Below are 18,869 nucleotides of genomic sequence, written 5' to 3' on the forward strand. Positions count from 1 at the left end.
ACAAGGCACCTCTGGGGCTTGTGGTATATGGCTAATATACCACATCTAAGGGCTGTATCCAGGCACTCCGCATTGTGTTGTGCATAAGAACAGCCCTTAGCCGTGGAATATTGGCCATATACCACCACCCCTAATGCCTTATTGCATAATTATCCTGCAGCTATTGTATTCATTCACCTCATATAACACCTATTGTCTGGTCATTACAGTAGGCCACAACAGTGGAGAGACCAGGGGCTGTATGTGTCAAGTTTTTTAGAGTTGGAGTGTTTGATGTTGCACCAGTCTGGTCAGAATAGTAACTTGAAGAGCACTGTACCAGAACCTTGGTATTGTGTACATTACTAATCAGATGGCGAGAGCCCCAGGGCACCTATTTAAGAGGAATCATTAACGCCCACATTTACCTGTTTTAGTTCACTGGGTGTGTTGAAGGACTAAACCTTTTAAAAAGGATTTTAAGGGGGTCATTTTCACAACCCAAGCTAATGGTTTAATAAGGTTTAACCGTAATCAAAGATGTAATGTGATAATTCAATTAGATCCATTTTACACTGTGTTTTTTTTCCCCAAATAGCACCATATTCCCTTTATAGTGCACTACTTTTGGCCAGAGTCCTAGTAAATTTTTATCAAATCCAATTTTATTTGTCACAACAGGTGTAGACCTTACAGTGAAATGCTTACTCACAAGCCTTTAACCAACAATGCTTTTCAGTCTCCTGAGGGGGAAGAGGTGTTGTCGTGCCCTGTTCACGGCTGTCTTGGTGTGCTTGGACCATGTTAGTTTGTTGGTGATGTGGACACCAAGGAACTTGAAGCTCTCAACCTGCTCCACTACAGCCCCGTTGATGAGAATGGAGGCGTGCTCGGTCCTCATTTTCCTGTAGTCCACAATCATCTCCTTTGTCTTGATCACGTTGAGGGAGAGGTTGTTGTCCTGGCACCACACGGCCAGGTCTCTGACCTCCTCCCTATATGCCGTCTCGTCGTTGTTGGTGATCAAGCCTACCACTGCTGTGTCATCAGCAAACTTTCTTATTTATTTATTTCACCTTTATTTAACCAGGTAGGCTAGTTGAGAACAAGTTCTCATTTGCAACTGCGACCTGGCCAAGATAAAGCATAGCAATTCGACACATACAACAACAGAGTTACACATGGAATAAACAAAACATACAGTCAATAATACAGTAGAATAAAAGAAAACAAAAAGTATATATACAGTGAGTACAAATGAGGTAAGATAAGGGAGTTAAGGCAATAAATAGGCCATGGTGGCGAAGTAATTACAATATAGCAATTAAACACTGGAATGGTAGATGTGCAGAAGATGAATGTGCAAGTAGAGATACTGGGGTGCAAAGGAGCCAGATAAATAAATAAATACAGTATGGGGATGAAGTAGGTAGATAGATGGGCTGTTTACAGATGGGCTATGTACAGGTGCAGTGATCTGTGAGCTGCTCTGACAGCTGGTGCTTAAAGCTAGTGAGGAAGATATGAGTCTCCAGCTTCAGAGATTTTTGCAGTTCGTTCCAGTCATTGGCAGCAGAGAACTGGAAGGAAAGACGACCAAAGGAGGAATTGGCTTTGGGGGTGACCAGTGAGATATACCTGCTGGAGTGCGTGCTACGAGTGGGTGCTGCTATGGTGACCAGTGAGCTGAGGTAAGGCGGGGTTTTACCTAGCAGGGTCTTGTAGATAACCTGTAGCTAGTGGGTTTGGCGATGAGTATGAAGCGAGAGCCAACCAACGAGAGCAAAAGGTCGCAGTGGTGGGTAGTGTATGGGGCTTTGGTGACAAAACGGATGGCACTGTGATAGACTGCATCCAATTTGTTGAGTAGAGTGTTGGAGGCTATTTTATAGACGACATCACCGAAGTCGAGGATCGGTAGGGTGGTCAGTTTTACGAGGGTATGTTTGGCAGCATGAGTGAAGGATGCTTTGTTGCGATATAGGACTTATATATATATATATATATATATATATACTATATATACTATATATATACTTATATAGGACCAACTTAATGATGGTGTTGGTTTCGTGCCTGGCCATGCAGTCATGAGTGAACAGGGAGTACAGGAGGGGATTGAGCACGCACCCCTGAGGGTCCCCGTGTTAAAGATCAGCGTGGTGGATGTGTTGTTATCCACCCTTATAACCTGGTGGGCGGCCCGTCAGGAAGTCCAGGATCCAGTTGCAGAGGGAGGTGTTAAGTCCCAGGGTCTTGATCTGAACATTAATTAGGCCTACTCATTGGGTGAGTAGAAAATTGATTCAGAATGTCTGAATATTTAGACTAGAGTAAATGCAGGTAGAATACCTCCAAATGAAGACATTATTATAAATATAGTGAGGAAAGCTTTTTAGACATGTCCTCCTGTTTAGTCTAGCTTTCCTAATTGGATCCTAATAAAATACCAAATACCAAGTTTGACAAGCAATGGTATGTGTATTCCATTATCATAGGCTATATGCTTATGCCATTATCATAGGCTATATTTGTATGCATATCAAACCGCTATGCAGGTATGCAGTGAAGGGTAGTCCTACAGTGAAGTGAAGACATCCGGAAGGGGAAATATAAACCTTGATGTGTGCCGCCCTCTATTGGTCAATGATCATCAATGCGTTTGTGATGAAACTTTAATCAAAGCCAACTTCAATGTAAATGTAATATAATTATGCCAATGCCAACAAATGTGTTATAGACACAATTGTTGTGGGTTCCCTCAATTAAAATGTCCCCAGTAAAGATGTTTTGTATGGGGAGTTTTGGTCTTGGTAGTCTCCAATAATGAGATTGTGAGCAAGCAACTGTATTTGAAATGGCCATTTAATTCACTAGCAAACAAGTGTGCTAAATATCAAGGGACTATATATTTTTTGAAAAATTAATTCAGTGGGTGTGGCTTGATCAGGTGGTTTTCGAATGTAATCCTATGAAAACGAAAGTAGGCTACTTTGAGGAAATAGATTTACAACGACGGGCCTTTTACTTGATAGAATTCTCACTAAACCGTTCTCAAAATGTCGAGATCATCTGTACTGAAAATAAAAAGTGCAAACGCAGTGAAGGTAAGCACTAACTAATGCATATGTTGTTAATAAGTGTTAAGCGTTCATTTAGCCGTTGCTTTTGGCATCTCCACGATGTAGCTAGCTAACGTTAGCTACATTAGTTTAGCTTCGATGCAACTCTCTTGGTTGCATCGAAGCTATATGTAGCCTAAATCACGTCAATGGACCGAGAAACCTCGCTAGCGTTAATTGGGCTAAATGTTTTTTCTTACATAATGTTACCATTTAACTGTGCGCGAGTGGTTGCATAAGAATACCTATAGGTTATAACTAAACTTGTTTCTTGCGATATGGCCTGAAAGGCAAATAACTTGTTACATTTTGTTCTGTTACGCACAGCCGTTGTTAGTTGGAAAAATCCCTAGTCATTCTGCCAGACAGCCATTACTTATGCAAAAGCGAAAGCAAAACAAAACGGGCAAAAACGGTTTCACTGGTTTACTCGATTGAGGGGGCGTTCCAGGCTGTCTGAGTTTAGGTGTGTAAAGGTAGTTTACAATAGATTACACAATGATGACACACTGATCCTTATGTGCTTGTGAGTTTAAGTTATTTTGTAGTATGAGTTTAGTACACTTATTTCCACATGAACCATCATACAGCCAAAGTCTGCTTTCCAAACACTTAAAAGACACACTCTCAGACCTCAAATTAAGTGGACACTTCTGATGACGTGTTATGACGTCTGACGAGTATACACTTCCTGGGCAAGGTAGGAAGGAATGATTTTTAAATGGACCGCCCTTGCCCGGAAATTCGTCAGTCGTTCATCCCGAGATGATTGTGTTTTCAGCCAAATTAATCAGCTAAAGCCTGCCTATCTGGAACTTCTGAAGAAGGAAAATGTTTTATTTCTACAATTTCCAAAAGATAACCAAACAAAAACAATTACTTTTTATAAGACTTGCTTGTGCATTAGTAGCACAATTTTTGTAAACTTATTTACATTTTGTTTTTACTTACACTTGTATGTTGACTCTATATTGCTACGACGTGAACATAATTGTACACTCGCAAACTCCATTTAAAAAAACGAGGGCTGTGGGGCTTAGGTTGCAAACTTCCCTTGCCTGGCTAATCATTTGGACCGACGACAAATATGGCTGCGGGCATTCCCCCAAGGGCATAAGGCGAGGGTAAGTGGACGAGGGTGTGTCTTTTTATGAGTTTGAAACGCAGCCAAAGTATCTTCTTTTCATCCCTTCACCTTAGGTGGAGAACTTCCGCCAGTCTCTGTATCAACAGGTTAGTATGTGTTTGCCTTATTGTGTTATCAGATGTCTGCTGGTGCAATTGCATTACCATTGGAAGTAGAAAGGGACATGCCGTTGTGGCATAATGGTGTAGTTAGTTCTTACCTATTTCTGTTGTTTTTTTAGGCAGAGGATCTGTTTTCAAACTACATCCCATTGAAGATCACCCAACTGGACAACCTGCTGAAGGTAGGCCTCATTGGTTAGGTCACATCCCATGTATCACTGTCTGCCCCCACATTGTGAAATTAACCTTCCTTTTCATCCTTCATATCTTGTCCAACCGTCTCTACCTACTTACCTACTTTCCTCTCATCTATCTCTCTCTCCCTCTTCTCTCTTCCTCTCCTTTATCCCTCCCGCTCTTCCTCCATCCCGCTCTCTTTTCCATCTCTCTTCCAGGAGGAGGATCTCAGCATCACAGACCTGTCCACTCTCCATGCTCCTCTAGACATCCCTATACCAGACCCTCCTACTCCAGAGGATGAGGTGACTGGCTATCATGCTCTTCTAACCAAATACAAAATCTGTTCCCAAATGGCACCCTATTCACTATTTTTGTGAACTTCTTTTGACCAGGGCCCATTGGGTTACCCACAGGGCTCTGTTCAAAAGTAGCCCACTATATAGGCAACTGGGTGCTATTTGGGACACATTCCATATACACTGAACAAAAATATAAACGCAACAAGTGTTGGTCACATGTTTCATGAGCTGAAATAAAAATTCCCAGAAATGTTCCATGCGCATGAAAAGCTTATCTCAAATTGTGCACTCCCCCCCCCCCCCCCCTTCCCATCCCTGTTAGTGAGCATTTCTCCTTTGCCAAGATAATCAATCTACCTGACAGGTGTGGCATATCGAAAAGCTGATTAAACAGCATCATTACACAGGTGCACCTTGTGCTTGGGACAATAAAAGGCCACTCTAAAATGTGCAGCTTTGTCACACAACACAATGCCACAGATGTTTCAAGTTGGTGTGCAAATGACATGTTGACTTCAGGAATGTCCACTAGAGCTGTTGCCAGATAATTGAATGTTCATTTCTCTACCATAAGCCTCTTTAGAGAATTTGGCAGTACGTTCAACCGGCCTCACAACCACAGACCACGTTATATGACGTTGTGTGGGGGAGGGGTTTGCTGATGTGAACAGTGCCCCATGGTGGGGTTATGGTATGGGCAGACATAAGCTACGGACAACGAACACAATTGCATTTTATCGATGGCAATTTGAATGCAGAGAGATACAGTGACGAGTTCCTGAAGCCCATTGTCGTGCCATTCATCCATCGCCTCATGTTTCAGCATGATAATGCACAGCCCCATGTCGCAAGGCTCTGTACACAATTCTTGGAAGCTGAAAATGTCCCAGTTCTTCCATGCCCTGCATGCTCAGACATGTCACCCTTTGAGCATGTTTGGGATGCTCTGGATTGACGTGTATGACAGCGTGTTCCAATTCCCTTCATTATCCAGCAACTTCACACAGCCATTGAAGAGGAGAGTTTCAACATTCCACAGGCCACAATCAACAGCCTGATCAACTCTATGCGAAGGAGATGTTGCGCTGCATGAGGCAAATGGTGGACACACCAGATATTGACTGGTTTTCTGATTGACGCCCCTACCTTTTTGATTTTTTTTTTTTTTAAGGTGTCTGTGACCAACAGGTGCATATCTGTATTTCCAGTAATGTGAAATCCATAGATTAGGGCCTAATTCATTTATTTCAATTGACTGATTTCCTTATATGAACTGTAACTCAGTAAAATCTTTGAAATTGTTGCATGTTGTGTTTTTATATTTTTCTTCAGTATAGAGCCACAGGATTGAATGGTTTGACTTACTTGACTATAACCGCTTGGCACAATTGGGAGCATAGGGCATCCACCATGATGCTCCACCTCACTGTCTTCTGTGCGAGGGCTTTTGTCTCTAGCCAGGAGATCCCCCACTTTACTCAGTTCCTGTAGAGTGGAGCGTCTCCAGTTGGTTTTTGTCCTTTTCTGCTGGGGAAAGCATTTAGGTTTGAATAGCAGTTAGCTCATTCATTATAATAGTAGCATATACAGTGTATTCAGACCCCTTGATTTCCCCCCCCCCACACACATTTTGTTTCCCCCTCATCAATCTACACACTATCCCATAATTACAAAGAAAAAACATTCTTTATTTTTTTAAATGTTTGCAAATTGATGAAAAATAAAAAAACTGAACACATTTACATTAGTATTCGAACCCTTTACCCAGTACTTTGTTTGTATTCGGACCCTTTACCCAGTACTTTGCTGAAGCACTTTTGGCAGCGATTACAGCCTCTAGTTTTTTTGGGTATGACGCTACAAGCTTTGCACACCTGTATTTGGGGAGTTCCTTACATTCTTCTCTGCAGATCCTCTCAAGCTCTGTCAGGTTGGATGGGGAGCGTCGCTGCACAGCTATTTTCAGGTCTCTCTAGGGATGTTCGATCGGGTTCTGGCTGGGCCACTCAAGGACATGGAGACCTGTCCCGAAGCCACTCCTGCGTTGTCTTCGCTGTGTGCTTAGGGTCTTTGTCCTGTTGGAAGGTGAACCTTCGCCCCAGTCTGAGGTCCTGAGTGCTCTGGAGCAGGTTTTCATCAAGGATCTCTCTGTACTTTGCTCCGTTCATCTTTCCTTCGATCCTGACTAGTCTCCCAGTCCCTGCTGCTGAAAAACATCCCCACAGCATGATGCTACCACCCCCATGCTTCACCGTATGGATGGTGCCAGGTTTCCTTCAGATGTGATGCTTAGTATTCAGGACAAATAGTGCAATCTTGGTTTCATCAATCCAGAGAATCTTGTTTCGCATGATCAGTCCTTTAAGTGCCTTTTTGGAAAACTTTTGTCTGGCCACTCTACCATGAAGGCCTGATTGGTGGTATGTTGCAGAGATGGTTGTCCTTCTGGAAGGTACTCTGGAGCTCTGTCAGAGTGAGGCCCTTCTCCCCTGATTGCTCAGTTTGACCAGGCTCCCAGCTCTAGGAAGAGTCTTGGTGGCTCCAAAATTCTTCCATTTAAGAATGATGGAGGCCACTGTGTTCTTGGGGACTTTCAATGCTGCAGAAATGTTTTGGTACCATTCCCCAGATCTGTGCCTCGACACAATCCTGTCTCTGAGCTCTATGGACAATTCCTTCAACCTCATGGCTTGGTTTTTGCTCTGACATGCACTGTCAACTGTGTGCCTTTCCAAATCATGTCCACTCAATTGAATTTACCACAGCTGGACTCCAAGTTGTAGAAACATCAAGGCTAATCAATGGAAACAGGATGCACCTGAGCTTAATTTCAAGTCTCATAGCAAAGGTTCTGAATACTTATGTAAATAAGGTATTGTTTTTTATTTTTAATACATTTGCCAAAATTCTAAACCTGTTTTTGTTTTGTCATTATGGGGTATTGTGTGTAGATTAATGAGAATTTTTATTTTTATTTAATACATTTTAGAATAAGGCTGTAATGTAACAAAATGTGGAAAAGTGAAGTGGTCATAATACTTTCCGAATGCACTGTATATTTGACATGGTAGGTTAAGGCTACAGATTGACTAATTTATTCTCCCTCCAGGAAATGGAGACTGACAAGAATGATGATGATGAGAAGAAGAAGAAAGGTAAAAAACAGTGGTTTAAGTCATGGCCTTCATTTAGGAGTGGTAGTTGCCAGCTCAAGACCAACTATTTTAAAATAGGCTTCTAAAATAATTCCAAGTAGTGGGTATTTTTATTATTTGACATAAATGTATTTTATGTGGATGCAGGTGGTGGCTACTTACCAGTTGGTGGTGGTGTTTTTCTTTGGTCTCTTTTAGCTCCAAAATGTGGCTTCATCAAAGGGAATGAGAAGATTGTGAAGCTGCTTGACAGAGTCAAACCAGAGATCCTAGCACTGAGGGAGACAATCATTACAGTAAGAACTATACAGAGATCCTAGCACTGCGGACAACCGCCATTACAGTAAGAATTAGACAGACGTCCTTGCACTGAGACCATTACAGTAAGAATACAATAAAGCAACAGTGACCTCTTGTGGTCAAATGAGATGCAATGCTCTGATACAGGCTGGTGACGGTTTAAATTTACTGTAGCAGTCATTGGTGTTTATCTTCTTAGGTGTCCTGCTGGATTCAGCATCTCATCCCCAAAATAGAGGATGGGAATGACTTTGGCGTTGCAATCCAGGTAAATGGTCAACACACGTATGTTTAAGGTCAAGTGGTCGTTCATGAAAAACATTAAACTGGTACAGATGGAATTGTATTCTCCTGATGTTTCATTATAATCGACATTTCCATGTGTTACTTCCAGGAGAAAATCTTGGAAAGAATAGTTGCAGTGAAGACCAAAGTGGACGGCTTCCACACCAACATTAACAAGTACGATAGCTTTTCATACGTTCAAGTAACTTAGAGCCCTTGAGGTTATCATACGTTGATCCTACATTTCACAATAACTTTTGGTCTTTCAGGTACTTTTCAGAGAGGGGTGATGCAGTGTCTAAAGCCTCCAAGTTAACTCATGTGGTGAGAATTGGCATTTGTAGACACTACCCAATTTTTTTTTATTCAACTGACCTGATGTCTGACACATGCCCTTCTTTTACTCATCCCCATATTTCTTCTCCTTCTTCCTGTTATCAGATGGACTACCGCTCTCTGGTCCATGAGAAGGATGAGGCTGTTTACTCTGACATCAGAGTCATCCTTCTGGACATCCGTGGCTTCTATGTGAGTGCCCCTTATGGGCTCTGGTCAAAAGTAGTGCACTAAATAGGGAATAGGGTCCCATTTGGGACAGAGCCAAGATGCTACTGCCATATATGACTATAGTAGTGTATATACTGATACTACTAACACTAGTCTATCATTATTAATAACATCATTCATCTATAAGGGAAATGGGTCAAAGGGATGAATTAAAGTTTGTTGGATGTTTTAAGACCTCTAAAGTGAACTAATGTCAAGATGAGACTATGTCCCACAACTTGGTTTGTTTTAGGTCCAGCTATAAACCTCCAACCCCAAAGATAAGCTCCAGTGTACTGTAAAAGATGCAAGAGCACTTACTTCAATGTTTCTATCTGTGTTTGTGTGCTACAGGCGGAACTGTATGACATCATCAGCAAGAACCTGGAAAAAGTGACTAATCCGAAAGGAGAAGAAAAGCCCTCAATGTATTGAGATACGCATGAAGAGAAGGGGGGAGGAATGAAAAAATAGTCAGGCTCAACAAAGTGACATTTTTCAGGGGTATACTAAGATGGAATTTAAGGATTTTGGGGACTGGCCAGCCAGGCTATGTGACCACAGTTTGTAATAACTCGGGTGACATTGTACTACGCCATGCGATATTTTAAATGACAGAATTTAGCTAGCTGGCTAGTTTGGCACATTTTCTACTAGCCTCAGGCTAGCAGACTTCTTTAATTTCCATCCTTGGGTATCCTACTATACCAATCAGTCCTGTTTGTACATCAGCAACAAAGCTGCTTGGCTTTGTCCAGATTAGTCTTTTTTTCATGCTAATAAACGCATCTTTAATGTTTAAAACTGAACCTAGAGACTTAATTTTTAAAACTTCCAGCTGACTTCTAGGGAAGACGCACCATAACGAACGTCGTCCCCGCAGTAGAACTGTGCCGATTTTTAACAAGTAAAATCATTGGGAAATGAACAGAAAATGACGGCCGACGTTTTGTGGTCAAAGGTGAAAGGACAGCCACCCGCTGGGCATGGCTGACATTTGTGTTGGTCTGTCTTGTCCTTTTATGAGCTACAAATGAACACACTGGGGGTTGTTTAATTCCAATGATTACTCGATTCATTTATAAGGGGAAAAAAAGTGTAGTTCCACTACATGGTAGAAATGGTTTACATGTCAAAGGTCAAACCAACTGTTGCTCTGTATACACATTATCAAGGCTTCATTAGGGAAAAACACTTGTTACAAAAATCTTCTCAAAACTGAAAGAAAGAACCAAAAATATAACATTATCACAAACTGGTTAATGTAAGTACTGACAGGAAGGCAAGTATACATCCACAAGAACATAAAAAGTTTCAGAAAACCTCTGCTTCTTTTTTCATACTTCAGGTCCTTCGCCTCCAGGTATGAGCTAGAACAGAAAAAGTAGTGACAATATCAAATGTATTTGTCACATACACATGGTTAGCAGGTGTTAATGCAAGTGTAGCGAAATGCTTGTGCTTCTAGTTCCGACCATGCAGTAATATCTAAAAAGTAATATAACCTAACAATTTAACAACAACTACCTTATACACACAAGTGTAAAGGAATGAATACGAATATGTACATAAAAATATATAAATGAGTGATGGCCGAACGGCATAGGCAAGATGCAGTAGATGGTATAGGGTACATATGAGATGAGTAATGTAGGGTATGAAAACATAAAGCGGCATTGTTTAAAGTGGCTAGTGGTACATTACATCAAGATGCAGTAGATGGTATGGCGTACAGTATGTACATATGAGATGAGTAATGTAGGGTATGAAAACATTATATAAAGTGGCATTGTTTAAAGTGGCTAGTGATACATTTAATTACATCAAGATGGCAAGATGCAGTAGATGGTATAGCATACAGTATATACAGATGAGATGAGTAATGTAGGGTAAGTAAACATTATATAATATAAAGTGGCTAGTGATAAATTGATTACATACATTTTTCCATTATTAAAGTGGCTGTTGTTGAGTCAGTATGTTGGCAGCAGCCACTCAATGTTAGTGATGGCTGTTTAACAGTCTGATGGCCTTGAGATAGAAGCTGTTTTCCATCTCTTGGTCCCCGCTTTGATGCACCTGTACTGACCTCACCTTCTGGATGATAGCGGGGTGAACAGGCAGTGGTTCGGGTGGTTGTTGTCCTTGATGATCTTTTTGGCCTTCCTGTGACATTGGGTGGTGTAGGTGTCCTGGAGGGAAGGTAGTTTGCACCCGGTGATGCGTTGTGCAGACCTCACTACCCTCTGGAGAGCCTTCCGGTTATGGGCGGAGCAGCTGCCATACCAGGCGGTGATACAGCCCGACAGGATGCTCTCGATTGTGCATCTGTAAAAGTTTGAGTGTTTTGGTGACAAGCTGAATTTCTTCAGCCTCCTGAGGTTGAAGAGGCGCTGCTGCGCCTTCTTCACCACGCTGTCTGTGTGGGTGGACCATTTCAGTTTGTCCGTGATGTGTACGCCGAGGAACTTAAAACTCTCCACCCTCTCCACTACTGTCCCGTCAATGTAGATAGAGGGCTGCTCCCTCTGCTGTTTCCTGAAGTCCACGATCATCTCCTTTGTTTTGTTGACATTGAGTGTGAGGTTATTTTCCTGACACCACACTCCGAGGGCCCTCACCTCCTCCCTGTAGGCCGTCTCGTCGTTGTTGGTAATCAAGCCTACCACTGTAGTGTCGTCTGCAAACTTGATGATTGAGTTGGAGGCGTGCATGGCCACACAGTCGTGGGTGAACAGGGAGTAGAGGAGAGGGCTGAGAACGCACCCTTGTGAGGACCCAGTGTTGAGGATCAGCGGGGTGGAGATGTTGTTACCTACCCTCACCACCTGGGGCAGCTCGTCAGGAAGTCCAGGACCCAGTTGCACAGGGCAGGGTCGAGACCCAGGGTCTCGAACTTAATGACGAGTTTGGAGGGTACTATGGTGTTAAATGCTGAGCTGTAATCGATGAACAGCATTCTTACATAGGTATTCCTCTTGTCCAGATGGGTTAGGGCAGTGGGCAGTGTGATGGCATTAGCGTCGTCTGTGGACCTATTGGGTCGGTAAGCAAATTGGAGTGGGTCTAGGGTGTCAGGTAGGGTGGAGGTGATATGATCCTTGACTAGTCTCTCAAAGCACTTCATGATGACGGAAGTGAGTGCTACAGGGCGGTAGTCATTTAGCTCAGTTACCTTAGCTTTCTTGGGAACAGGAACAATGGTGGCCCTCTTGAAGCATGTGGGGACAGCAGACTGGGATAAGGATTGATTGAATATGTCTGTAAACACACCAGCCAGCTGGTCTGCGCATGCTCTGAGGACGCGGCCGGGAATGCCGTCTGGGCCTGCAGCCTTGCGAGGGTTAACACGTTTAAATGTTTTACTCACGTTGGCTACAGTGAAGGAGAGCCCGCAGGTTTTGGTAGCGGGCCGTGTCAGTGGCACTGTATTGTCCTCAAAGCGAGCAAAAAAGTTGTTCAGTCTGTCTGGGACCAAGACATCGTGATCTGCGACGGGGCTGTTTTTTCTTTTGTAGTCCGTCATTGACTGTAGACCCTGCCATATACCTCTCATGTCTGAGCCGTTGAATTGTGACTCCACTTTGTCTCTGTACTGACGCTTAGCTTGTTTGATTGCCTTGCGGATGGAATAGCTGCACTGTTTGTATTCGGTCATGTTTCCGGTCACCTTGCCCTGATTAAAAGCAGTGGTTCGCGCGTTCAGTTTTGCGCGAATGCTGCCATCAATCCACGGTTTCTGGTTGGGGAATGTTTTAATAGACGCTGTGGATACGACATCGCCGATGCACTTGTTAATAAACTCGCACACCGAATCAGCGTATTCGTCAATGTTGTTGTTCGCCGCAATGTGGAACATATCCCAGTCCACGTGATCGAAGCAATCTTGAAGCGTGAAATCCGATTGGTCGGACCAGTGTTGAACAGATCTGAGGGCGGGAGCTTCCTGTTTTAGTTTCTGTCTATAGGCTGGGAGCAACAAAATGGAGTCGTGGTCAGCTTTTCCGAAGGGAGGGCCTTATATGCGTCGCGGAAGTTAGAATAACAGTAGTCTAGGGTTTTGCCCGCCCTGGTAGCACAATCGATATGCTGATAGAATTTAGGGAGGCTTGTTTTCAGATTAGCCTTGTTAAAATCCCCGGCTACAATAAATGCAGCCTCAGGATATGTGGTTTCCAGTTTACATAGAGTCCAATGAAGTTCTTTCAGGGCCGTCGATATGTCTGCTTGGGGGGAATATACACGACTGTGATTATGATCGAAGAGAATTCTCTTGGTAGATAATGCGATCGGCATTTGATTGTGAGGAATTCTAAGTCAGGTGAACAAAAGGACTTGAGTTCCTGTATGTTGTTATGATCACACCACGTCTCGTTAATCATAAGGCATACACCCACGCCCTTCTTCTTACCAGAGAGATGCTTGTTTCTGTCGGCGCGATGCGTGAAGAAACCAGGTGGTTGTATCATTATATCATGCAGCAAGTGTTTGATAAGTTCAGCTTGAAATACCACGACCTGCGCTATCGAATTGAAAGAGGGCAGTCACGTGTGTTTGCGAAGACAGAAGATTGAATACCGGTGTGTGGGCTCATGTGGAAGGAAGCATTACTGTTAACCCTTTAACTGTATCTAATTGAAAAACATGTTGAAACAATTTTTTCACCTTAAATTCCTATTACTAACAACTCAAATGAACATCCAATAGTATTTTCTTTTCTACTTGATGTTTATTTTGGAATCAACAGAGCTCTCTATCAGGTGGTTGAGAAGACAAACGGTCATACCAGTAATACCATACTCTAATGGCAATTTGCATAGCAATTTTAGTAATTTCAACAATATTACAAAAATGACTTTAGGTCTGCTTTTATAGGTAAGTATTAGCTAAGCAATGTAAAATAAGGTCACATTATGGTAATTGTGTATGCCCAAACATGAATATTCAATTACATTGAAATGAATACATTTTCAGGTGGTGTTTCATGGAATGTCCCTCAAAAGAGTTAATTTAAAATAAGCCAGATTCTTCCACATCTTCAGACTACATTTTGAGATATTTGAAAATGTGCATATTTTTTATTACTGTAGTAGTTATTTTATAGGTCGACCTTAAATGTGAATATTGATTAATTTACCATATTGGCCATGAAATGTGCTTTAACGAATTGATGTTGCCTAATATAGTTTTGTCAACAATTTATATTTTAACCAAAATAGGTATTTTTATTTAAAAAATGTACCTACCCTATTCTTAGTCCACCATACTTTTACTGACATAAAATGTAAAAGAGCTAAAAATAGCAGTTAAACTATTTATTTTCATATTCCTACTCTTCAAGGTCTCTACTAACAGGAATGGTGCAATATTAATCCCTCACCAACTGAATTCCTGCCTTTTATCCCATATCTTTAGTGATTGAGTTTTCTTATAGCCCTCTAAGTGGGCAAAGTTAGAGTGCCACAACACTGAACCCAAAAATATACAAAATAATGTAAAGTGGTGCTGGGGGAGATGACCAATTAAGTTCAAGTGTAGGTTGTTTTCATATCCACTTATAAATCCATTGTCAAAACATGCTCTACCAGCCGGTTGAGAATAGGGTTAAAGGGTTAAGCAAGCAGCATGACCTCGTTATACCTACCATGGTGATGTTGTTGCCATTGAGTAGGATCTGGTCCAGTTTGGTTATCCTTCTTCCCTCCGGTGTGATTTCACTAAAATACACAGTCAGCAAGGAGAAGGATAAAACATGTCCAGAATCGTCAGATATGAAAGGATTTAGGTGAAAGTACTTACAATTCTGTCACGTCCTCCAACACCATGTCTGAAGCGATGGGTGAAGGATCAACTGTATATTTACTGACAATATACACTGAACAGAAATATAAACGCAGCATGTAAATCGTTCGTCCCATGGTACATGGGCTGAAAAAAGTGATATCAGAAATGTTCTATATGCACAAAAAGCTTATTTCTCAAAAATGTTGCACAAATTTGTTTACGTCCCTGTTATTGAGCATTTCTCCTTTGCCAAGATAATCCATCCACCTGACAGGTGTGACATATCAAGAAGCTGATTAAACAGCATGGTCGTTACACTGGTGCACCTTGTGCTGGGGACAATAAAAGGTCACTAAAATGTGCAGTTTTGTCACACAACACCATGCCACAGCTAACTGCAGGAATGTCCATCAGAGCTGTTGCAAGATAATTTAATGTTAATTTCTCTACCATAAGCCGCCTCCAACATCGTTTTAGAGAATTTGGCAGTACGTCCAACCGACCTCACATCCGGAGATGGCGTTGTGTGGGTGAGTGGTTTTCCGATGTCAACGTTGTGAACAGAGTGCCCCATGGTGGGGTTATGGTATGGGCAGGCATAAGCTACGGACAACGAACACAATTGCGTTTTATCGATGGCAATTTGAATACAGAAAAATACTGTGACGAGATCCTGGGGCCCATATTTTTATGCATCTGTTGGTCACATATACCATATCTGTATTCCCAGTCATGTTTAGTCCATAGATTAGGGCCTAATGAATTTATTTCAATTGACTGATTTCCTCATATGAACTGTAACTCGGTAAAATCAATTAAATGATTGCATGTTGCGTTTATATTTTTGTTTAGCATAAAGGACTACAGTAACAATGTTTGAATTGAATAGATTGCAAAACTACTGCTGAAATGCAAAACCTTCTTTACAATGAACGACAAATAATGAGACGTTTTGTAGGACATTTCCAGAAAGGATACTGACAAAATCATCAAAACCCAACAGGGTGCCGACAATTTCTTTGTCGTTTTTCATGACAATATGGATTCGGGAACCTATACATTTGTCCACGAGCTCTGGAAGAGAACACAAAGAGGAGATGTTGAAATCACATGATTACTTGCATGACCTATATATATCCTACCCTGCCTTTCTAAGGTCTTCGAAAGCCAAGATAACAAACAGGTTACCGACCATTTCGAATCCCACCGCACCTTCTCCACTATACAATCTGGTTTCCGAGCTGGTCATGGGTGCACCTCCTAAACGATATCATAACCGCCATCAATAAGAGACATTACTGTGCAGCTGTCTTCATCGATCTGGCCAAGGCTTTCGACACTGTCAATCACCACATTCTTATTGGCAGACTCAACAGCCTTGGTTTCTCAAATGACTGCCTCGCCTGGTTCACCAACTACTTCTCTGATAGAGTTCCGTGTGTCAAATCGGAGGGCCTGTTGTCCGGACCTCTGGCAGTCTCTATGGGGGTGCCACAGGGTTCAATTCTCAGGCCGACTCTCTTCTCTGTATACATCAATGATGTCGCTCTTACTGCTGGTGATGCTCTGATCCACCTCTACGCAAACGACACCATTCTGTATACTTCTGGCCCTTCTTTGGACACTGTGTTAACTAACCTCCAGCTTCAATGCCATACAACTCTCCTTCCGTGGCCTCCAACTGCTCTTAAATGCAAGTAAAACTAAATGCATGCTCTTCAACCGATCATTACCCGCACCTGCCCGCCTGTCCAGCATCACTACTCTGGACGGTTCTAACTTAGAATATGTGGCTCTATGGCCTATTTATTGCCTTTACCTCCCTACTCTTCTACATTTGCACACACTGTACATAGATTTTTCTATTGTGTTATTGACTGTACGTTTGTTTATGTGTAACTCTGTGTTGTTGTTTTTGTTGCACTGCTTTGCTTTATCTTGGCCAGGTCGCAGTTGTACATGAGAACTTGTTCTCAACTGGCCTACCTGGTTAAATAAATGTGAAATAAAAAATAAAAGGGGATTTATGGGAGCCTAGACAGACGCTAGTGGGCGCTATTCTCCACTATCGTCTGGACTCAATGATACACTCATGTCCCCCGGAAACCACTTTGTACATAAAACATTCTCCATTCAGGCTGCATAAGTGTTGTTTCCTCAACGTGATTTAATGGTCCGCCAGCTTAAAAAAGGGGGAAATATGCCTACCGTCTTAATAAAACACAATTTTCCACGACCATTTTAGGATGTTCTGACAACTTACGTATGTTGCATACCAAGTTCAGCCAATCAGGTTGCAGTCTTTTGTTTACCCCTGGCGGTGTTCAACATCGGGAAGTAGCATTAGTCACTCTAGCCCAGTGGAGGAAAATAGTGTTTTATTAAGACCGTAAGCATATTTTTCAGTTTTGTTTTTCACCAACGGGCCATTAAATCAAGTTAAAGAGGAAACCGACAGCTTTGCAGCCTGAATGTTGAATGACTCATGTATGAACCGGTCGCCAGGGGACGAGTGTATTACCAGCAGTGCACATTAATGTATGACGCCATTTTGCAAATGACGTAAGGAATAATAGCGCCTTCTAGCGGTTTTTAAGATTAAATTGTCAACCCCAGGTAGCCCAGTTGCTCGATCGAATCCCTGAGCTGACAAGGTAAAAATGTTGTCTGCCCCTGAACAAGGCAGTTAACCCACTGTTCCTAGGCCGTCATTGTAAATAAGAATTTGTTCTTAACTGACTTGCCTAGTTAAAGAAAGGTTAAAAAATATATATATAATAACTTTATTTGGCAGTTAAAGATGCACTATGCAGAAATTGCTCCACCATTTCCTGGTTGCTAAAATTCAAATAGTTCACCTAATTTCAGTTCGTGACAAAACAAGCTATGCATAGTGTAGAGAATCATTGTACCATCGTGAAATATCTTTTCCATAACCAACATTTTTATTTTCATCTGTTTGAAGCTGGTGTACAAAACCAAAAGTAAAAGATGCAATAAGAACAGAAAGCATAGAAATAAAACAGAGACCAGATCTACCGCTTCTTAGACTTGCTTTCAATGAGAATGACAGATCTATAACCCATTTCTATGTGAATTTAGTAGGGTCACCCAAAAAGTTATATATTGCAGCTTTAATATAGTCCTTTTTTATTTAATCTCTTGAGATGGGAAAACTTGTTTATGAAGTTCAACATATGCTCTTTATGACAATGTTAAAGAGATTAAATCCTTTTCATATTTCTTTTTTTACCAAGTTACACTTCTCAAAAGGCACTGAATTGATGGAACGACCATGGTACCACAGAACAAAAATCGTTACATCTATCGTAGAAATTGTTATACATTTTTTTTTAACATTCATTGAGGCAAACAAAGGAAGTGCAGCATGTGTCCCTCCCTTCTGAACAGTTTAACGTTGGTTTGTAGTTTCTACATGATCAGAGTTATTGAAATTTGAATAGTTTGATCATGCACTTCGTTGATGGTCCCTAACTTGTTGCGTTGACCATGCGCTAGGCTGCCTACACCGTTGCTGTGCGATTATTAAACTAGGGTCAGAATCGGGGAAAATGAAAACCTCTGAAATGTTGTACACATTTTTTTCTTTCAAAAAGAGCGTAAGGTCTGTAGCTCAAATCGTTAACGAGCGATTGGTGTTTGAACGTCCGAATGTCGAATCTCAAACCAACTTTACCAGTGCTATACCTTAGCAATGCGGACATGCTACTGCTAACATGACTCCTGCATTTCATATCTGTCAAAAGTGTAACTGTCGCAACATGACTTCAAACGTTAACAACGTACTTGGTATCTGTAAAGCTAGCTGGACATTACAATTATTAACAAAATCAAACAAACCAAGTGGGAGCAACTGTGATGGATTTGTAGCTGGGGTGGCCGCCATGTTTAGTTTGAAAAAGACGGAAGTAATCGATTGAAAAATGGACGATAGGAATCATCAGACTACA

At 41.8% G+C, this 18,869-nt stretch overlaps 3 protein-coding genes across 3 annotated transcripts in view; 2 read left to right on the top strand and 1 right to left on the bottom strand.

Annotated features, from left to right (window-relative positions):
- The first annotated feature begins 2,936 nt into the window (after positions 1-2,936).
- On the top strand, positions 2,937-9,918 carry psme2 (proteasome activator subunit 2). The gene is given in 11 exon segments (NM_001141654.1): positions 2,937-3,086; positions 4,302-4,334; positions 4,469-4,531; positions 4,745-4,831; positions 7,938-7,983; positions 8,182-8,279; positions 8,483-8,551; positions 8,678-8,745; positions 8,838-8,892; positions 9,010-9,096; positions 9,469-9,918. Coding segments are annotated over 11 exon segments (735 nt in total). The 5' UTR covers positions 2,937-3,038; the 3' UTR covers positions 9,550-9,918.
- Positions 9,919-10,166: 248 nt separating this feature from the next.
- LOC106590312 (U6 snRNA-associated Sm-like protein LSm5) lies at positions 10,167-18,830 on the bottom strand. Its single transcript, XM_014181193.2, has 5 exons — positions 18,760-18,830; positions 15,877-15,972; positions 14,914-14,941; positions 14,759-14,831; positions 10,167-10,484 (listed from the first exon to the last, which is right to left on the bottom strand). The coding sequence occupies exons 1-5, from the start codon at positions 18,803-18,805 to the stop codon at positions 10,452-10,454; spliced, it is 276 nt and encodes a 91-aa protein (XP_014036668.1). The 5' UTR covers positions 18,806-18,830; the 3' UTR covers positions 10,167-10,451.
- The window catches only part of avl9 (AVL9 homolog (S. cerevisiase)), a 32,611-nt gene continuing 31,068 nt past the window's right edge, over positions 17,327-18,869 (top strand). The window contains exon 1 of the mRNA XM_014181189.2: positions 17,327-17,552. The gene's annotated coding sequence lies outside the window, so the exon portion shown is untranslated. The remainder of the gene's footprint in view (positions 17,553-18,869) is intronic.

This window comes from Salmo salar, chromosome ssa29 (genome assembly GCF_905237065.1).
Source record: "Salmo salar chromosome ssa29, Ssal_v3.1, whole genome shotgun sequence".
NCBI classification, from domain to species: domain Eukaryota; kingdom Metazoa; phylum Chordata; class Actinopteri; order Salmoniformes; family Salmonidae; genus Salmo; species Salmo salar.